Source organism: Aspergillus nidulans, chromosome VIII, assembly GCF_000011425.1.
Source record: "Aspergillus nidulans FGSC A4 chromosome VIII".
Classification (NCBI taxonomy): Eukaryota; Fungi; Ascomycota; class Eurotiomycetes; order Eurotiales; family Aspergillaceae; genus Aspergillus; species Aspergillus nidulans.
Genome location: NC_066264.1, coordinates 693,666 through 712,616, shown reverse-complemented (window position 1 = coordinate 712,616; position 18,951 = coordinate 693,666). Strand labels below are relative to the sequence as shown.

The 18,951-nt window shown below is 50.1% G+C and overlaps 9 protein-coding genes across 9 annotated transcripts, besides 1 other annotated feature; 5 read left to right on the top strand and 4 right to left on the bottom strand.

The window, feature by feature from the left end:
* Positions 1-18,951: part of a sequence feature (contig 1.18 602..175793(-1)) that runs on past both edges of the window.
* Positions 239-2,581, top strand: ANIA_01351 (pentatricopeptide repeat protein; the record flags this gene model as incomplete). The annotated part of the gene is made up of 1 exon (XM_653863.1): positions 239-2,581. One exon carries the CDS (start codon positions 239-241, stop codon positions 2,579-2,581), a length of 2,343 nt encoding a protein of 780 aa, XP_658955.1.
* ANIA_01352 (protein kish) lies at positions 2,752-3,430 on the bottom strand. Its single transcript, XM_050613157.1, has 4 exons — positions 3,302-3,430; positions 3,094-3,203; positions 2,956-3,037; positions 2,752-2,888 (listed from the first exon to the last, which is right to left on the bottom strand). Exons 1-4 carry the CDS (start codon positions 3,302-3,304, stop codon positions 2,865-2,867), a joined length of 219 nt encoding a protein of 72 aa, XP_050468995.1. The 5' UTR covers positions 3,305-3,430; the 3' UTR covers positions 2,752-2,864.
* Positions 3,794-4,498, top strand: ANIA_01353 (putative transcription initiation factor TFIID subunit 13; the record flags this gene model as incomplete). The annotated part of the gene is made up of 2 exons (XM_653865.2): positions 3,794-3,875; positions 3,925-4,498. The coding sequence occupies 2 exons, from the start codon at positions 3,794-3,796 to the stop codon at positions 4,371-4,373; spliced, it is 531 nt and encodes a 176-aa protein (XP_658957.2). The 3' UTR covers positions 4,374-4,498.
* Positions 4,658-6,264, bottom strand: ANIA_10182 (eukaryotic translation initiation factor 3 subunit F). Its single transcript, XM_050613156.1, has 3 exons — positions 6,038-6,264; positions 5,269-5,981; positions 4,658-5,215 (listed from the first exon to the last, which is right to left on the bottom strand). Exons 1-3 carry the CDS (start codon positions 6,140-6,142, stop codon positions 4,996-4,998), a joined length of 1,038 nt encoding a protein of 345 aa, XP_050468994.1. The 5' UTR covers positions 6,143-6,264; the 3' UTR covers positions 4,658-4,995.
* ANIA_01354 (rRNA-binding ribosome biosynthesis protein UTP25) lies at positions 6,424-8,784 on the top strand (the record flags this gene model as incomplete). The annotated part of the gene is made up of 5 exons (XM_050613155.1): positions 6,424-6,525; positions 6,636-6,948; positions 6,995-7,194; positions 7,242-7,819; positions 7,866-8,784. Exons 1-5 carry the CDS (start codon positions 6,427-6,429, stop codon positions 8,782-8,784), a joined length of 2,109 nt encoding a protein of 702 aa, XP_050468993.1. The 5' UTR covers positions 6,424-6,426.
* ANIA_01355 (DMT family transporter) lies at positions 9,600-10,824 on the top strand (the record flags this gene model as incomplete). The annotated part of the gene is made up of 2 exons (XM_653867.1): positions 9,600-9,759; positions 9,866-10,824. The coding sequence occupies 2 exons, from the start codon at positions 9,600-9,602 to the stop codon at positions 10,822-10,824; spliced, it is 1,119 nt and encodes a 372-aa protein (XP_658959.1).
* Positions 11,743-13,336, top strand: ANIA_01356 (uncharacterized protein). Its single transcript, XM_653868.2, has one exon. It carries the CDS (start codon positions 11,845-11,847, stop codon positions 13,090-13,092), a length of 1,248 nt encoding a protein of 415 aa, XP_658960.1. The 5' UTR covers positions 11,743-11,844; the 3' UTR covers positions 13,093-13,336.
* Positions 13,491-15,755, bottom strand: ANIA_01357 (choline-phosphate cytidylyltransferase). Its single transcript, XM_050613154.1, has 4 exons — positions 14,939-15,755; positions 14,515-14,865; positions 14,071-14,467; positions 13,491-14,018 (listed from the first exon to the last, which is right to left on the bottom strand). The coding sequence occupies exons 1-4, from the start codon at positions 15,427-15,429 to the stop codon at positions 13,902-13,904; spliced, it is 1,356 nt and encodes a 451-aa protein (XP_050468992.1). The 5' UTR covers positions 15,430-15,755; the 3' UTR covers positions 13,491-13,901.
* On the bottom strand, positions 15,938-18,781 carry ANIA_01358 (PP2C family serine/threonine-protein phosphatase). The gene is made up of 8 exons (XM_653870.2): positions 18,668-18,781; positions 17,950-18,268; positions 17,804-17,877; positions 17,667-17,751; positions 17,406-17,612; positions 17,093-17,353; positions 16,943-17,031; positions 15,938-16,882 (listed from the first exon to the last, which is right to left on the bottom strand). Exons 1-8 carry the CDS (start codon positions 18,701-18,703, stop codon positions 16,691-16,693), a joined length of 1,263 nt encoding a protein of 420 aa, XP_658962.2. The 5' UTR covers positions 18,704-18,781; the 3' UTR covers positions 15,938-16,690.

The following is an 18,951-nucleotide window of genomic DNA, read 5'->3' as shown; positions in this document are numbered from 1 at the left end:
CACTCACGAGGTTCAACTTTCGAGGTGGATACGTGCGGGCGAGTACCTGCGCCAGCCACAGCTAGGACCCACTAGCCACAGTTCATCAAAATTCCCTGGGGACAGAAACTCTGCTTAAGAGACCAAGATACTTCACAATACTGATATATCCAATCTTTTCCTTGTCTCGCCTTCTAAAAGAATCTTTGCCGGCGTGATCATCTCTTATAGACTCATGCTTTCCGCCAAGTGAATCTGAATGTCATTTTGTCCACATCGCCTGCTGCTCTCAAGCGTCCGCGTCAGGTCACCCTCCTGTTCTGCGGAACAGAGGTTCCGCACCAGACTCAATTATCGACAGAGGAAGTTTTTAGGATTAACGTATCTTAGCGGAAATGCGTTGCAGTCGAATAACGCGGTCCCGCCCGGACATAATGATGATTTGGAGACTGGTGCGCGATCGGATTATCATGTTTTAGAAGACCTTACCCCGGGAGATGACCATGTTGCCGGCTCACTTATGGAGAAACACCGAGAGGTTGGCGGTGTTATAGCTAAACCTGACGCCAGTCAGACTGTTCCTGTTCATTTACCTAATTTAGAGCCCCTACGAGAACCCAAACGAATCGTTCATTACGTTCAGTACGATCGGGAGGGGAAACGGCGGCACGTCCGCAGACAATTTGTGGATCAGGGAGTGTGGGAGAGAGACATGGAGATCAGGTCGACATCGCTATACTATGATCCCAAGTCAATTAGAGCATGGAGAGCCACATGCCGTTTGATACGCGAAGCAAGGACAGATGGGAAGCCCTTTCCAGAGCTCCCAAAGTTAACTGACCACGACCACATTCTCCTGGAAGCTCTGGGGATGGCTTCAAAAGAAGCCTTCCGCGAAGCATGGGACCGACTGCCTAAAAACGATCAAGGCGCTCACTGGCACCGCCTGTCGCTGTGGTTATTGTGTCACTTCCCCAGCCTTGTGCCGGATTTTCTAAAAATTACTTGCCACGGACCATTTTTCAAGCCCGTATTTGTGGCAGTCACAGACTGCATCCAGCATCTGTTGCGTTTCTTCCCTGACCTGCTGGATCGATCATTCATCATAGACCTCATGCACCCGGATAGATGGCCCGTCCTTCTGATGCCCCAACGGCCTGTCCGAATCTACGTCGCGAATGCCGATCGCGATTCTGTACACTATGCCTGGAATCTCGTCCGCGAAAAAAGGATACACATGGCACCTAACACAATCCTATCCTTCATGAAGCGTTTTACACATTTTAGAGACGTTGACGCCGCTCTCGAAGCCATCGAAATGGTCAAGGAGGCGGCACATCCCGCGTTTCGCATGAATTCCGAGGAGGTTGTCCGCCATTGCTGCAAGCTACTGACGATTGACTTTGTCGTGGATGATGGTGGTGTTCGAAATTTCCGCATCCTTCCCAAGCTGCTTGAGCTTGGTGTTCCGCCAACTCGCGACTTAATGAATGTAGTTTTGTTAAATGCATTCAGATCGGGCGACACACACGTATCACAAGGTATACTGGACTACATGAAAGATCAGGAGCTAGAGCCTGATGCGTATACCTACATGGCCTTACTCACAGATGCTGTCCGTGTGGGAGACCACGAACGCTTTCAATCATTGTTGCAAGAGATTCAGGTCAAGGAAGAAGTGCGCCGCAATCCGTGGATTATGACCAAAATCCTCCATGCGCATTTTCTCACCGTTGCAAAACGAAGGGACTCGGATGAGGATCCGAGTGACATTTTCTATTCCATGCTTGATATGTATGGTCGATTACATGACATCACTCCTCTTAAGGAGCTTCTCATCCTTCCTCCGCATTATGTCCAATACGAAAATGACGTTTCTGCACCTTCTGTTGTGGCTTTATACATTATGATCGCGACATATCTCCGCTGCGTGAAGAACATGGGCAGAGTGGAACAAATTTACTCTCGCTTTCGGGAATTTGTGCTGAGCGGCCATGAAAGTATCGCTCCGCTTGCAGCAACGGATCATACCTACAACGAATTCTTGGTAGCATTTCGAAACAGCCCTGCAGGGCTTCGACCTGCAGTACGCGTTATTGAAGACATGCAACACAGCTCCTCCCTTCAGGGGCTCACGAAGGAAGACGGCAAGAAAATTGGGAACGGTGGCATTGGGCAGGTCAAACATACACCACCAACTGTACGGACCTGGACCCTCTTAATGAGCTGTTTTGTGTTCAACAAGCAACCGCATGCTGCTGAGAAAGTGAGAGCAATGATGGACAAACACGGGGTTCGTTACGACATAGATGTTTGGAACATGATTATCAACAATTATGCCAACTCGCAAAACGTCCCCGCGCTCGCGCGAGCATTCAAGCAAATGGAGTCTGAAGGCATTAAGCCGGACAGCTTTACCCTAAACCCTTTACGCTACCTACGAGATCCGGAGCGGCTCTGGGTTGCTATTGATGAGTTGGATCGGGCCGAATTCCAGAAGGGCACGTTGGGAAGTGATTGGAATGCCGTGGGGAGTAGGGAGAATGTAGAGTCACTCCTTGAGCAGGGTCTCCAAAGATTAAAGACAACCCCAAGGCAATAAGATACCCATCACTCTTGTTCACTTTTTATGACATATATTGATTTAATGGTGATGTCGTGCTCTTTAGCGTTCAGTGGGTTCGCAGCATATTTACTAACAATCGATCAAAGATCGGGCATGGGATATGTATACATGTATAGTAGCTGACGGTGCAATTCACTGCTTTACAATTGAATTTGTATTCAGATAATCTCATAACACAACGCCATGACAGTGAAAACTGTCCCAACCAAGAACGCCAAGTTACTTAAGGGTTTCATTTCCCTCAACAAGCACGTCTCACTCAACCACCAAAGAAGATGGAGACCTGAATAACAAGCATATTAGAACTGCTATACTTCCTGAACAAATCCGCCTCTGTTTTATGCACTTACAGCCATCAGAACACAACATATGCTAACATATGGGCTCAATCGTTCTCCTATTCGAGCGCATTTCCAAAAGATACCGAAGAAGCTGTCATTTCTTGGTTAGCAGCTCCCCTGTAAATGAACCTAAAGTGAGTAGTCTACCCATTCTGGTTGCGGTCCATGATCCCGGGCATGATCGAATGAGCATATGCACTCGTGCAGATTATGAGAAGGAAAACGAGGAGGAGGGACTGAAAATTGAATAGAGCCGACTGCAGGTCTTATCAGTGAACTTGTCAAGGTATTACCGCACACTGTTTTCTCAGTAGCTCTAGGCCTGGGCGAGTATATGGGTGTTGTTCTAACTTACCATTTTGACGACACGGAGAGCGACTCAGGTATTTCGAGATCAACAGAGCACCTCAAAAGACAGTAAGCGCAAGACAGCAAGTAAAAAGTTATCTCGCAAGGCGCAGAGTCAGCTGGTAGCTCACTTTAGGCGTCTTTAAGAACATATCCCGCAGTACATCTTAAGTGTTCAGCGTTCTGCCGTGATGCATGCAACGACGGCTCTCACCGCCGGCGGGCAGGGTTCGCCGCTGCCTCTATAGACCCGACCCTTAATTCCGCCATATATCCTAGCCGTTCTCACCACAATCGGGAACTGCTTCATCGCACCTTAGGGCTTCTGTAGGCCTTTCCCCAATTCGATCCCGGTGATGTGCTTACAGTGCTCGCTTCCTCTTGGTCGTTGAATCGACAAATCAGCAACTTAATTTGCGCCGGAAATCAACCGGCATTCAAACCCAGTTCTGCGTGCAATATCCGCGAGGACGAAGCAGCTTTTGAAACAAAGAAGAAGATGGCCGAACCTAGAGCCCGTGCCGCTAGGCACAAAGGGCAGATGAACTTTCCATCGGAATGTTGGTTCTTCTTGTCTTCCCGTAAGGCCTGTAATTTTTGTGACTTTCATACTAATTAGTCTAATCGTAGTGCGCCTTCTCCTCCTAGCCTATGGCGATCCAGCGCCTCATCCGTCTTTTCCTTCCGAGCCCCTTCCTGAAACTGTCCGTGTGCTTGACGAAATCGTCACAGACTTCGTGCTAGAGATGTGCCACGGCGCGGCCCAGCACGCGAACTACTCGCGCCGGCAAAAGATTAAAGTAGATGATTTCCGTTTCGCGCTGCGTCGGGATCCGAACAAGCTAGGTCGTGTACAGGAGCTTCTGCGCATGGAGCGTGAGCTGAAAGAGGCTCGGAAGCAATTCGATCAGAACGATGACCAGGTTGGGAATCTCAAGGATGCTGCTGGGAAAAGAGGCCTTGACGATATAGGTGATGGTGGGGACGGGAAGAAGTCGAAGGGGAAGGGGAAAAAGGGAGCTAGGCGGGACTCGGACGCTACTGAGGATACGTCGATGGCGAAGAAGCGGAAGGTTTAAGGATGCAAGGGTGCACTGCCCGTTTATTTTCGTCTGGTTTTCATTCGAGGCGTCAGGGATCAGGTTCTGATATTAACTTACTACACGACATAACATCTGCATTGGACGGCGTTCAGTTTGGGGCGGTGTCATTCCCAGGTCATGAATCGATTTCAACTCCAATGACTATTCCAGTTCTGTTCTGGTTTACTGCATGTGTAATATCTGAAATATGCGTATAGTAAATGTAACTACAGCATTACTTCCTTTGCCAATATATCATCTAGTATTATTCATGAACAACATCTCTCTCATTTTTGTAGCCCTTTACTCTGAATAAGGCCAGACTCCCATACGCCGAGGTCTTTTTAGTTCCTTCATTGCTATCATGTCGTTTCTGTCGCTGTTCCCTGACCCTGCCGCTGTTCCCTGGCTCTTGAGCTCCCAACCAAGCTGTATGACACAAACATAATTCAAAAGATGGTGAGGAAGTGGAATAGAAGCGGCATGGAAGACTTTTCGAAGTACCCTAGGCACATAACGGCAAGGAATTGAAATGGAGTGGTTGCATGAGGGAAAAGAAATGCCCGAGAACAGCTGAAAGAGAAATGCAAAGGTATCTTCATAGTGAAATCTAATCATCCTATGCGCGACCTTCCTCAGCACCCCGCTCTTGGTTGCGCTGTTGCCCACCACGGCCTCCCTTGCCTCGCTGATTACGCTGGGCACCACCTTGCTCTGCGTTACCAGACTCGCCGCCAAGGGTGAGTTGAGCAGTTGCAAGCCGGTTAGAAAGCTCCATCTGTGTACGAATGGTGTTTGCCAGGTACGAAACCACCAGGACGTCCTGGATGTGGTTGTTACTAGAATATGGTTAGTAAACTGATACAATATCATAGGAAAGTGTGGCTCATACAAGTCACGCTCAATATCAGCAGGCTCAACCTTGGGAGCCAAGGCAAGAGCATTGAGCAGGAACTGGCCCAATGCTGTAGAGGCGGGAGCCTCCTCATCGATGACCGACTCGACGTATCGAGAAACCCTGTCAATCATACCAAGAACCTCCTCGATCGCACGCTCCAGGGCCTCAATATCGGTGAAGAGGGAGGTGGAACGCTCCTCTGAATCCCGAGCCGCAGCAATGGCCTCCAAACCGCTCTTCTCGGCTTCGCCGTACCGAATCTCGTGGGGCACGGGAATAAAGGCAGCACTGTCGGCAGCCCTCTCGGCGGTCACACCAACTGGCGCAGAGATATAGGCGCGGGTTTCGATATCTTTTCCGGGTTCGGTAGAGACAGTCAAGTGAACAGCTGGGTGAGGCCATGTGCCGTCGCCCTGGCCGCTGTAGAAATTTTGGATCAAGGCGGAGAAGGTGTTCAGCTCGGACGAGGTAGCGTACCAACCCACAAGAACCTCCCTAGGATTCGCCTTGAGATGCAGGGCAAGCATCTGCTTCTGGTATTCCATGTCCACCTCAACCTGGTCTGTCGTCTCTGTGTGTCCAACAGCGAACGTGCTACGAATTTCCACCTCGGTGCCATCCTCAGACCGGGTTCCCAGAAGAGTTCCAATGACGCGTTCCTGATCAGCGTTACGGCGAAGAGAGTGGTCGAGGATTGAGAAAAGGGCCTGAACAGCAAATTAGCGACGTAATTCTTGATTTTCCTCAAACAAAGGAGTTGTACCTGAGGCTGGATGACAACGTTCAAGGGAGCAGTTGTGGGTGCAGACCCCGCCAGGACAGGGCCTAGAGGACGGGAAAGGTGCAGGAAAGAATCTGTCTCAGCCATGATTGTAGGACAAAAGGAAGCAGAAATAAACGAACAAGCCCTCTGGATATTGTTGTCCTCTGCTGTCGCCGATGCTGGGAGTGGAGTTTTCTCTTTAACCCAAATCTTCCGGCCCGCTGGACTTCGGCGGCGGAGGTTCTTCTGCGAGGCTCAAATTGTTGTGCGCGCTCCGGATTTCGCGCTAAGATAAGATAAGCAAGCAAAAGTAACCCCGAAAATCCAGCACGGTTTTTTCTTGTTGAACAAGCTACGTGAATCGCGCTGCAGAATCTAAAATTACAGAGATGCCTTTTAGGGGTGGCGGTCAAAAAGGACGTGGCAGAGGCTCTGTGAAGCGAAAAGGCCCTGGCTTCACCGCAGCTCGTGTCGACGAAGTAGAGTATGTTGAGTTCAACGATTGTCCAGTATACACTATCTGACAGCTTCACTCAGGACCGAGAGCTCTTCAGGCGCGGAAGACCAGCCTGAAGAACAATTTGAAGATGGAGTGCAGGCTGAAGGGTTAGACGATGATGTGCTCTCCGATAGCGACGAAAGCGATCAACAGTCCGGACAGCCGTACAATGAATTGCTTCAATTGCTGCAAGCGAAAACGGACAGCAAAGGCCCGGCGCGCAAGAAGCGGAAAACAAGCCATCAAAATAAAGAGGGTACCGAGGAGGCTGAAAATGTTGCTGAAATGACCGCGGTTGAAGAAGGCGAGGAAACCCTGGACGCCGAGCTGCAGCAGCAGGAACCGGACGAAGAAGGTGACTTGGAAGACGGCGATGTGGATGCACAAGAAGACAGTGACGACGAGGAGAGTGGTAAGTGAAACTCTTGTGTCTAGTGGACCAACTTCTAACTTGGCAGGAAATGAACCTTTCGAGTCGCACTTCTCTAGCCCAGATGAGAGCGAACTGTCTCAGAAGATCAAGGCTGCATCAGAGAATAAGTGGAAAAATGCAAAGAAGGAGCTTCCTGGGGGATTGAAAATCTGGCGTGCAATTCCAGACTGCGGGCAAGATGACGTGCCTTTGCTCGCAGCGATGAAAAGCATGTCAAGTGTGAAGGTGAGTATTTCAACCATTGTCTGTTCGTCTTAGCTGACACAAGTCAGGTCAAGAGGAAGCTCAAGTCAGCTGTGACCGAACGTATTCCAAGCCTCAGCGGAAATGTCCAACAGGTATCTCCCTACATCTTCGACTACCAGGATGTCTTATACGGCGCTCGAACAACGTCAGAATCTGCCGACATGAGAGACATGCTAGCGGTGCACGCTACGAACCATGTACTCAAGACGCGGGATCGTGTGCTCAAGAACAATGCTCGTGTGGCGAAGGAACAAGATGGCGACCTCGAACTACGCGATCAAGGCTTCACCAGGCCGAAAGTTCTGTACCTCCTGCCGACGAGGCAGGCCTGTGTTCGGGTAGTCGAATCTATTACGCGGTTCTTCCAGCCAGAACAGCAAGAGAACAAGAAACGGTTCATTGACGCCTTTTCTGCATCAGATGACCCGTCCTGGGAGGATAAACCGCAGGATTTCCGTGAGCTTTTTGGCGGGAACGATGACGATATGTTCCGAATCGGTCTCAAGTTTACACGGAAGACGCTCAAGTTCTTTACTCAATTCTATACCTCGGACTTGATTCTTGCCAGTCCGCTGGGCCTGCGAACCATCATGGATCAGGCAGAGTACGTCTCCTAGTACAGGTATTCAGCTGGTTACTGACATTTGCAGTGTCAAAAAACGAGACCACGACTTCTTATCCTCCGTCGAAGTGGTTATCGTTGACCATACTGATGCACTACTTATGCAAAACTGGGACCATGTTTCCTACATTTTGAAGCACCTCAATCTTCAGCCGAAGGAAGCTCACGGCTGCGACTTCAGTCGCGTTCGAACATGGTACTTGGACAACAATGCTCGATATGTCCGACAGCTGATCCTACTCTCCTCCTTCATTACCCCCGAGATCAACTCCGTCTTCTCGACACACATGCACAATGTCTTTGGAAAGGTTAAATTGAACCCTATCTATAACGGAGCCATTGCAGAGCTGCCGCTCCCTGTTCCCGTGAAGCAGACCTTCACCCGCTTCGACTGCCTCTCACCAACCAAAGACCCAGATGCTCGATTCAAGCACTTCACCACCACCATTCTATCCACTTTAGTACGCAACATCACTACCAGCCGCAACAGAGCCAGCGCAGGGGGCACTCTTATCTTTATTCCGTCCTACCTCGATTTCGTCCGCCTGCGCAACTACTTTGCCACATCCCAGCAAACGACCAACGTCTCCTTTGGAGCGATATCCGAATACACCGAACCCCGGGAAATCAGCCGCGCACGGTCTTATTTCATGACTGGCCGGCAGTCGGTGTTGCTCTACACCGAACGACTGCATCATTTCCGACGTTTCCGGATTCGTGGGGTCAAGCGGATCATTATGTACGGTATGCCCGATAACCCGATCTTCTGGGGCGAGATTGTGGGTTTCCTAGGCCTGGACCCGGCCGGCGTTGTTGAGGCTGCTGAGGGAGGAGTTCGCGCGTTGTTCTCCAAGTACGATGCGTTGAAGCTGGAGCGCATTGTTGGGACGAAGAGGGTGGGGAATATGTTGCGCGAGAAGGGTGGTGATACATTTACTTTCATGTAGAAGATTTTGCACACATATAAGTATAGAAGAGTCTTCGGGTGCAACCAACTACAATAGCGCTACTTCCCTAGCTGATCGCCTGCATGGTGATCAGTGATCTTGCTTATCTTAGCCTTAGTATTTAACCTCTATCAAATCCTAAAGTCTTTCAAGGATCTCTTTGCTGTCCACTTCACAGCCTAGGAATCCCATGTCTAAAAAGTCGCAAGCTGCAAGGCACATGCCCGTTTAATGCAATATGAATCAACATAGGGACCGACCGAGAAATCTGTGCTTATTGCTGTGTCCAATACCAAGTGATAATCGGGTTCACGCGACCTAGGAGCACGGAGTCATTGCATAAGCCATCTTCGCCTCCGCGAACCGGAGTTTGACCGAACTCCCTCGAATATTTTCCAGCCGCAGTAAAAGCGCTCTCCAAATTTTTTTTCATCTCCCTTGTTTATTATACCTAATCCATACGACAAGGACCAAGGGGATCTGTGTGATTGTTATCTGATTTTGACCATCAGCTTTCTACGAATCACTTTTTTGTTCAAAACTGATGAGTCTACGAAATAACGAGTCACGACTTGCTTCTTTTGCTGCAATCTGCCTATAGTAGCGCTATCAAAGCAACAACAAATTTTACTCTCATCAAGCTTTTTCTCTCGAACTCGTACTTTCTCGATTCCGACAGTAATGACAGCATCGACACTTGGGTCGCCCCATCCTGAAACTGGGGAACGAACGCCGTTGCTGCAAGCTGGAAATGGAGTAAGGTCGCCGTCACCTTTGCCTCTGGCTTCACCACAGCCACCGACGCCTTCGTTGCCATGGACGGAGAGGATGCACGATACCGCCACGAATATCTGGCTCCAGGGCAAGGGGATGATCTTGGTACTGATGTCGCAGTTCTTTGGAGCTTCCATGAACTGCATGACCAAGGAGCTGGAGCTGAATGGGAGGAATGGCGAGGGATTCAAGCCGTTTCAGGTACGTCTTGGTGGCGCGGAATGCAGATTGTTGGGCGGTTGTCTTGAGCGCGCAGGAAACTGACTCCTGTAGATTCTTTTCGCCCGTATGTCAATCACTGTTACAGCGAGCTACCTGTACATGTGGTATGCGAAAGTGCCGCAGCCGTTTGGTAACCACTCCACTTTCCCTCTCCTTCTCTGCCGCGCGATCAGTGGCTTCATCGGCGTGTACGGGCTCTATTATTCTGTCCAGTATCTGCCACTTTCCGAGGCGACTGTGTTGACCTTTCTCGCGCCAATTCTAAGCTGCTATGCTTGCTCCCATTTCATCCCCGGCGAGATTTTCACCCGTAAGCAGCAGTTAGCTGGATTCATCTCGTTGATAGGCGTCGTTTTGATTGCACGGCCCTTTGCTTTCTTGCAGCCTGCCGCTGACGATAATGCGGAGTCTATCGAAACAAAGATGGAACATCCTGGCGAAGCAGACCAAGGCCACCGCGTAATGGCAGTGACTATGGGAATGATAGGGGTCCTTGGTGCCTCGTCCGCATATGCATCAATCCGAATGATCGGACAGCGGTGCCACCCGCTGGTTTCGGTCACATACTTTTCACTGGTCACGACAGTTGTTTCTGCCATTGCAATCGTGTTCCTTCCTTCAATATCCTTAGAACTGCCCGGGACGCCGTTGGAATGGACTCTGCTCATTCTGCTCGGTGTCTGCGGATTTCTGCTACAGTTTCTTCTAACTGCCGGGCTATCATATGTACCACCCCCACCGCGAGTTCGAAATACGTCTGCGCTTCATCAGCATTTCAACGAAGCGGATAATGCTTCAAAGTCAGAAACAATAAAACCCGCCCGCTCTTCATCTGGAACAAAAGCTACCACCATGCTCTACACCCAGATGCTGTTTGCGCTGTTTTATGATGCTGCTGTCTGGGGGAGTACGTTGTCGGCTGTCAGTTGGATCGGATCCGCGTTGATCCTCTCCAGTGCCTTCTATGTGGCCACCGCGCGAGATTCTCCAGCACCAGCACATGCATCCGAAAGTGAGGAGAACGCGGGGCAGATTACACGCTAAAATATCGAAGTGGGTTCGAGCTGGGCTGGGACAACAATACTGCATACGAGCTTTGACTTCTCTAGACCTAAATGCAGAGCTTGTCGCGCCATTTGCGCGCACCAAAAAAGAAAAAAGGGGAGTGGAGTGCAGCGAGCTAGCGCACGTCGTGCACTCGAGGTAAGCGAGGTGGCGAGTTGAGGTATTCGCTCGCAGGACAGTACTCCGAAGGAAGAGTGTCAGCTTCAGTATAGTATGTATATTTCTACACCTAGATACCTAGATGTTGATTACGAGCGATACGATAGACATGATAAAAAAATATTTAACGCAATATGATGTGAATAGCTGTTTGAATTGAGGTTTTGCAGGTACACTATTAAGCCTCTACTGCAGAGAAGAGTGGTGTTCAAAGCAGACGAAATCGCGAATAGCTAAGCTCCACTGCTCTAGACTTCTTCCAGTCTAGCCGCAATTCTATACGGCGGGCCAAGTCCGCCGGGCCTGAGCTAGACTCAATTGAAGTTAACGAGCTTCTCACGCTCCACCGCCCGGTCGATCATTGGCACCAGCCCGCATCACCGCCCGCAGCCACCCTGCAGCTTAACGTCATATGTTACACTTAACCACCGAAATCTCCCGAATCACACTGCTCGATTAGCCAGAGAGTGACTGGTGCACCAATGATCGAGCGCGAGCTATCCGGGATGAAACGCATAACGCGCTGGGTGGCTTTTTTGTGGCTTTCAGCCATTGATGGATGAGGTCAGTGTGTCCCTGAACCTTTTTAAGGCTCCAAAAGATTGAGATGAAGAAAATGGAGCGTGGGTGGAGCTATCATCTTGTCTTGAGAGCGAGACTGGGTGGTAAGGTATGTGGGGAGGTATATAAGAGGGACGACGAAGCTGAGTCCATTCAGATGTCTAATTATTTGATTGCCCTTTTATCCATCATTTTTTCTTTGTTAATCATTACCTCTTCTGATCTTTATACATTCATTGTCTGTATAGATCGATAGACTCACTACTGACCACCATCACAATGCGCCATTTCGATGCGTGGATCCTCCGCGATCCTTACTCTATCTTCCATTACTACTCAACGGGCCACCGCTGGAAAGAAACAATCCGGGACCTGATTCAAGCCCGCCAGATTTGCGCACCGCTCTCACTCAATAATGCCTCCTCTACACCGTCTTCTCCCGTCGACCCTTTCTCCAAAACCCATCCAATGGACCCCCAAACAGCAAGCGCCTTCATCACGAAACTGCCCCTTGAAATCCGGCTCATGATCTACGAGTACGCCTTTGGCGACCAGGTTGTCCATCTTGTCCAGGTGAAGGATAAGATTCGGCATGTACGCTGCAGGAATACCACCTCCAGTTTGGATAAGAATCGCCGCTGTTGCCCCGTTACGCCGGCGAGATGGCGCACGAACGGTCTTGCTGCTTCTGCTTCTTTTTCTTCTTCTGCAGCGTCTGCCTCATCAGCAGATAATGCTAGCAGCAATATGCTCTATCCACATACCCACCCGTCGTTGCCATCAAATCTAAGCAACTCGTCCACGGCCCTCCTCCGTACTTGTCGGTCCATCTACGCCGAAGCATCATCAATTCTCTACAAGAACTCGACCTTCGACGTGGACGACCTGACGACATTCATCGCTTTCAGTCTGTCCATCTCGTCCGAGCATCTCGCGACGATCAAGAAGTTGACGATCCAATGGACGCCAGTCTGGCAGCCCATGGCAGGCGAGGAACATAAGAGCTCGATCTACTCGCACACACATAATGACCGACTCTGGACTTTGTTCTGGAATCGAGTTGCAGCTTTAGCCGGATTAGAGGAGTTGGCTCTTAGTGTTGATCTCGGGTCGTTTGCGGCTGCCAATGCTGGTGCGAACACTGGCCCAGGCAATGGAATTGGAAATGGCGGAGGAGGGCTGATTGGAGGGAGCAGGCTTCGTCTCTCCATCGCCGAGCCCTGGGTGGCGCCCTTGCTGTGCGTCAGGGGCCTGGCGTCCTTCGAGCTAGGAATCACAGCGAAATGCGATGCCGCTGCGAAGCACTTTCTCGAGGGCAGTTTGGTTCGCGATGCCGTGACACTAAGGGAGCATTTGCGCGCGGTTATGTGTTCGCCACGGGAGGCAGAGTTGCCTCTTTTACCTGGGGTAGAGGTGCAGGACCTGTCAATGCAAATGGAGTTACTAAGACGGTGTGCTGCTGAGATGGAGATGGAAAGAGAGGAGCAACGAGGGATTAGGCCGAGGTTGGCTATTACTGCTGCTTGATAACGATGATGACCGGTATTCATGCATTGAATTTGTGAACTCTTAGTTTCTTTATTATTGATACCCTGTGATTTTCGTTGAGCACTTTACTCAGTGAGGTTTTATCAATAGCTTGGAGTTTGGGCTTACTCTAGACTACGTTCATTCATCTAGACTGACAGGGGCGCTCGGTTTAGAACAGAGAGCAAAGCACATAGTTTGTAATATATTCGAGGCAAGCACTAATGATTCGTTCCTTTCCCGCCATCTGAGACTCATGCCATTGATCATAATATTTCAACCCATATTGAGTTCGTAGCGACCCTTCTAGCATTGACTTATAATTCACGACATATAACTCTATGCTGAAGATAACATTCAGATCTATTACTATTATCTTTTTACAAAGAGCCATGTTTCCCAGCATAAAGTAAATTATCGATACGAGGATGAAAACACGGACGGAAAGGGAGCCTTCAATTTCGTCCGAATCCCATGCGCGCATATACTAATATCAATTTCGTGGAATCAGAATTTCCGCTCGTGCTGTTTCCCCTCATGCTTGTCCTTTTGAGTGTTGTACAGAGATGCAAATGTCGGTTTCATGCAGTTGAATATCAAGAATATGGTTCCCCCGCCAGTCTGGACATCCGTATGTCATTAATCGAGAGGATGTTGGATATAAACGGAGATGAAAGAAAGATAAGCCCTGGTATACCATGAGCGGTACCGGAGCGCTTGCTTATGTGCCGATATGACCTAAGATTGCCTCGAAGATGAAGATCATGAATGTAACCTCGCCGGTTCGACACATCCGATGGACTGCCAGTTTACCGCTTAGGTTCGGCGGGTCCCTCACCGTTGCTGCGTTCCAGTTCAGACTCGTGTTCTTCTTCACTGGCTGGTGACTGGCCTCGGCTTTCTAGGAGAGATCGACGACTGCGCATCTGTTATATGTTAATGGCACTGGGTGACTAAAGCGCATGCGGGAAAACATACCCATGCCCTGACGCCCCCGATTAACCCTAAGCTATAGCCTGTGGCGAAATCCGGCTCCCTCCCAGTGATACTTTCCGTGCGACCCAGTGCTTCCACGCGGGAGACATGTGACTTACCACCAGCTGTAGGACTAACAACCCCGCGCGAGCTTCCCCAGTCCATACTGGTCCTCGTGCTAGGAGCTGGACTATTAGGTCTGGAGTTCCACAGTTGGCGCAGCTCTCGACTCAGTTCCTGGCCAGTGTTCGTCCAATTGGTCATGATGCTGTCGCGGAGCTCCGACACGTGCCGCTTGATCTCCAATTCGTTCTTCTTCAGCCATGAAACATTTAGTTCCTGTCTCGATGCACCACGTTTGAATTGTCGAGAGATGTAACGGTCGTAGTCGCGAACAATTCTACAAACGTCAGTACGGAAATTACGGGTGGACGAAGACAAACAAACCTTGTAATAACACCCGTAGTACTCACACCTTCCGTCCGTTGAGTAACCAGGAACTTTCCTTGGGCCTTGATGGGGGCATATATATCGTCTCCCTCCGCGGCCCCGTACGGCAAGTCGTCGTGCGCAACATAGTCAATCTTATGCTCTTCCATGAATTCTGGAGTAACAATCCACGGGCAGTTTGGGAAAACCTCGTCAACCCATTTGCAGTGACGAACACTCTCGGCTCGCTCTGCGCCGCTTAGAACTGTAAGACCTTTCCGCTCGTGAGTCTCCTTATCTCCGGTCACCCCAACTATAAGGTAAACGTCAGGGAAAGCCTTCTTGGCTTGCTCAAGCTGTCGCATATGACTGTCGAAAACGAATTAGCATGTACCAATGGAGCCGACTTATCCCAAGTCAAAATGCTAGGCTATATACGCACCCCACGTGAAACAAATCAAAGACTCCGTCAGCATATACTCGCACCGGACGGCCCACAGGTGGCGGATTGGTTTTATATCCACCAGCAGGATCCTGCAGTTTGCCTAGCACTGGTGGTTTCATCAACTCTTCATCGGGCTTCGTATTTAAGTGCAATCCAGGCCGAGTTTTGGTGTGTGTTTCAATGTCACTACTGGCCGGTGTGGTTTCGGATGGCTCGCCAGGATCCTCCTTGCTAATTGAAGTGTCCTTTCCCGCATCACCACTTTGTCCTTCGCTCACGGAAGCCTTCCGCGCCCGTTTCGGAGGCGGATTGTTCGAAGCCTTGACCGGAGAAATAATTGGGCCAGTTGACTCGTCTCCCTCTTCACCGGAAGCATCGCGTGACGATGGTTGCAAGAGATCGGTAGTTGATGATTTTGCGATATCTGCTGTGGACAAGTGTTGGGAGTCGGCGCGCTTACGTTTGCTGTTGGAGAGCGGAGAAGACATGATGTTGGACTGAGGGAGCACTGCTCAACTTCTGTCGGTAGGTAGCGGGATATAGGAGTGTTTAGGAGGGTAATTGGAGAACGAGGGAGGCCCGAAGGAAGGCGTGAGTTGGTCGAAGCGTGGGGGGATAGCTGGTGAAGATGACGGAACGTAAAAGAAGAGTGACGGGAGCCGCTGGAGCTGCTCGCGTTTGCCGGCTCGTCTTCCGGTTCAGGGAAAAATAGTCGCAATCTAGTTCAGCGGCAATGAGGGATATCGAGTAGCCTTGGGAAACAGCAGGAAGAAAAAAAAAAGCTTGTCGATATCAATGCCTTCCCTAATTTACTAAAAAGGGGCAGAAAAATTCGAATCACCAAAGCAGTAACAGGCACGTGGTGGTAAGACATGTATTGAAATATATTACCTATCTCAGTATAGTATGAAGCCGGTCAGGTGTAATATTGGTAATACCAGTCGAACCCAATTACTAGCTGGAAGCCCAAGTTTGCGCCGATGCTTGGAAGCTGCAAGAGGCTCCGGGTAAATTTAGAGCAAGGAATGAGGCCAGATATTTACAACAGATTCTATCTGCATACGGTGAGAAACCACAGTCCCCCATCACGTTCCTAGAACTCCTTTCGCCGACAGAAGTGCAAGATGGTAAATATGCCCTTAACCCCTCCAAGCCACTGCGAGCTCGTGAACTGGCCGCAAAGGAACAATCCTGGCGGCCGTGGACAACGGAAAGAGCCATATCGAGTAAAGACGAACTGGAGGCGAGGAATGTGGAAAATGTCAAACGTGAATGGAATCATGGAAGTTATAAAGTTCGTCAATAGTGGTTGTTGCGGTATCTTATGTCGAGACATGAAACAAACGTACTCTCGTGAGGCCTGCCGCTTGCGGCATGTGCAAACATAGAGAAGAAAGATGACAGGGAAAGAAGATGCCTCCACCCATTCGGCGAATTCTCAAAGATATCCATCCTGGAGTAACACGAAGGTGATTTGATCTGGATGAGCTCGTAAAAAGTAAGAAGATGGGATTAAAACAAGAGATAGAAGGGGATGATATGGTCCGTCTCTTTCGCATCTTCGCGGTCACAAGCACCAATGCGCCTTCAAATCGTGAGAAACAGAAAATCAATGAGCGACCGTATGGGGGCAGAATTGTGAGGCTTCGGCACCGGGCGTGGAGATGGGGCGGCGGGTGTGGATCGTGAAATCACGAGTCGTTTCAGGAACCAAAATGAAGGGAATCAGGCGTAAATCTCATGACGAAGCTACGAAGAGGCGGGTTTCTGCGGTGTGTTAGAAGGCTCTGAGCCATCCGAAGCGGACGTGTTCGTCTGGGGAGCCGCGGATTGAGGCCCAGGCGTCCCTTCACGGTCATTTCTTTCTGTGTCGGTATTCTGGCGTTGCACTTGGTCTGGGTGATTCTCCTCCCCGGTTTGGTCAAAGAGTTCCTCGTCATTCTGTTTTCCTGGAATTAACGTGCTGCCATCTCCCAAAAGAATTATTCTACCAGAACGCACGTTGAATGGGCGGGAGCGATCGTGGTCGATCTCGTACTCGTCCGGGTTCTCTTCAAAATGGTTATGGATTCCAGGTCCTCGGAATTCAGCTGCAACCCCCACGGTTCAGTCAGTAGGGATTGGAGGCCGTGGGTTCCTCGAGAGACTTGCCGTATTCGGGCGGAGCACAAGGGCCGTCGCCGTTAGCAACCCGCTCCGCGATCTGGTTGTACCACTCTTCCTTAGTTTTTCCATTGAGGAGACCTATAATGACCATTGTCATGTTGTCACAGCCAACTCCACCAGTCTCACTGTTGGAAGCGAGACAGTTGTCCATCATGTTTTCACAAATCCGATAGAGATCCTGCTTGGCCGCGATACCGCGGCGAACGAATTCGACCACGGCTTGGGAAGACTGGCAATCCCAGATTCCTGTAGTATATCAGATTGTGGAACAGAGCGGCAAAGTTGAGGGGAAACCCACCATCGCAAGCGATTACTAAGAATTCATCGTCCTCCGTGAGCTCGTGGACTGTAACGTCTGGGTAGGCAGTAACGATCTGCTGTTCAGGCGATAGTTCAGGGCTCTTCTTAAACTCAAAATCTCCAATGGCACGCGACAGGGCGAGGTTGCCATTAACCCGGCCAAAGTCGACGAAGCCGCCCGCAGCGCTGATACGAGCCTTCTCGCCTATACACCCATTCATCAGAATATGGGACATATCAATAGAAACTAATCACAAACCTTCATTCTGTGGCTTGTGGTCAAACGAGAGAGGCTTTGCACGACCCTTGACACCCAAAACGGAACGTGAATCACCAGCATTTGCCTGTGGAGTGTGTTACCGCCCAAGTTCCCCTTATCCCCTAGAGCAAACTTACCACCCAGATCTTTTTCTTCGAGATGATACTGACAGCGGCAGTGCAGCCGGAAACTTCCTCCTCATACTTAGGATCTAATTGGGTCAGACAGGAGCCCGGAAGCACGAGACGAGCGCAAGACCCTCCCAGGATAACAGTTCACAAACCTTCTAGGATAGCCCGATCAGTAGCGAGAAATCCATCCTTCAGGGCCTGTTCAATATCGCCTTTTAAAAAGGTCTCCTGCTTCGCGACAATCTTATGGACATTCTCCCCCGCGAACAGAGCAACTTTGTCTCCACCGTGGCCATCGTATACTCCGAAGAAAGCAAGGCGCCTGTCGGGATCGGTCGGTTGGTCGTTAGAGCCTGATTGTTTCGCTTGGAGATCTAGAACGGCAGCGTGGGCATCTTCCATGCTGATGCGCCAGCCCTGCATGGCGGAGACGCCATATATACAGCACTCATCTTGGCCTTCTGAGGAAGTCTGGACGAATCAAACAATGTTAGCAAGGCCGCAAGGAGATCCACGTATTGGGTTTCCTGTAAATGAGAATAGAAGGGGGGAAAAAAGCGTGTTGTATCGTAGAGAGGAAAGCTTTTCGTCTTGCTTGAATGGAGTCCCCGCAAAAATGAGGCACAAATCTGGAACCGCTCCAGCGAAGGGAAAAGCACAAAATGATGACGATCACGCAGGATGGCCCGATCCAAGGTAAGGCAAAAAAAAAGGCGAGATGCAAAACGGCAGTATATTGGGAAGTTCGACAGCGAAAGCGAGACGGGAAGTAATATTTGGAATCGCGTCTGGAATGGCTTGCAGTGTGGGGAGAATGGGAAACAGAGGGGTCTCAAGGTAGCGAACTTGATTCAGTCGCTTTTCACCCACCTTATCGACAACAGGCTCTGACAGAGTCTGGCCCATGATTTCAACAGGCGACAATTAACTTTTGGAAAAAAGGAAGAAGAGCCAGATTCACAGAGACCCTGCACGAGGTTGAATGACAGAAATATGGGCAAGAGGAGAGGGGGAGGGAGGGAGCAAGAATCAGGTGGGAGAGAGGAGGGCAAGAGGGCAGAATTGATAGGCGGCGTGCGGGACAGTCCCAGAAGTGAGAACCAGACCAGGCCAGCTCTTTTGAAGAGCGTTCTCAAGGGATGATGCTCAAGTGG

What these genes read in the sequence shown, in the direction of transcription:
- ANIA_01352 (XM_050613157.1), bottom strand. An exon ending in ATGGACCGCAACCAGAATGG is followed by an intron (nt 3,038 to 3,093) that starts GTAGACTACTCA and finishes AAGAAATGACAG; the next exon opens with CTTCTTCGGTATCTTTTGGA. An exon ending in TATGTTGTGTTCTGATGGCT is followed by an intron (nt 2,889 to 2,955) that starts GTAAGTGCATAA and finishes CTTGTTATTCAG; the next exon opens with GTCTCCATCTTCTTTGGTGG.
- ANIA_10182 (XM_050613156.1), bottom strand. Translation starts at nt 6,142, where the DNA reads ATGGCTGAGACAGATTCTTTCCTGCACCTTTCCCGTCCTCTAGGCCCT. An exon ending in ACGTTGTCATCCAGCCTCAG is followed by an intron (nt 5,982 to 6,037) that starts GTACAACTCCTT and finishes TTTGCTGTTCAG; the next exon opens with GCCCTTTTCTCAATCCTCGA. An exon ending in GCTGATATTGAGCGTGACTT is followed by an intron (nt 5,216 to 5,268) that starts GTATGAGCCACA and finishes ACCATATTCTAG; the next exon opens with TAACAACCACATCCAGGACG.
- ANIA_01356 (XM_653868.2), top strand. Translation starts at nt 11,845, where the DNA reads ATGCGCCATTTCGATGCGTGGATCCTCCGCGATCCTTACTCTATCTTC.
- ANIA_01357 (XM_050613154.1), bottom strand. Translation starts at nt 15,429, where the DNA reads ATGTCTTCTCCGCTCTCCAACAGCAAACGTAAGCGCGCCGACTCCCAA. An exon ending in TTTGATTTGTTTCACGTGGG is followed by an intron (nt 14,866 to 14,938) that starts GTGCGTATATAG and finishes CGTTTTCGACAG; the next exon opens with TCATATGCGACAGCTTGAGC. An exon ending in ACTACGGGTGTTATTACAAG is followed by an intron (nt 14,468 to 14,514) that starts GTTTGTTTGTCT and finishes TGACGTTTGTAG; the next exon opens with AATTGTTCGCGACTACGACC.
- ANIA_01358 (XM_653870.2), bottom strand. Translation starts at nt 18,703, where the DNA reads ATGGGCCAGACTCTGTCAGAGCCTGTTGTCGATAAG. An exon ending in CGAAGAAAAAGATCTGGGTG is followed by an intron (nt 17,752 to 17,803) that starts GTAAGTTTGCTC and finishes CACACTCCACAG; the next exon opens with GCAAATGCTGGTGATTCACG. An exon ending in TTGTGCTCCGCCCGAATACG is followed by an intron (nt 17,032 to 17,092) that starts GCAAGTCTCTCG and finishes TGGGGGTTGCAG; the next exon opens with CTGAATTCCGAGGACCTGGA.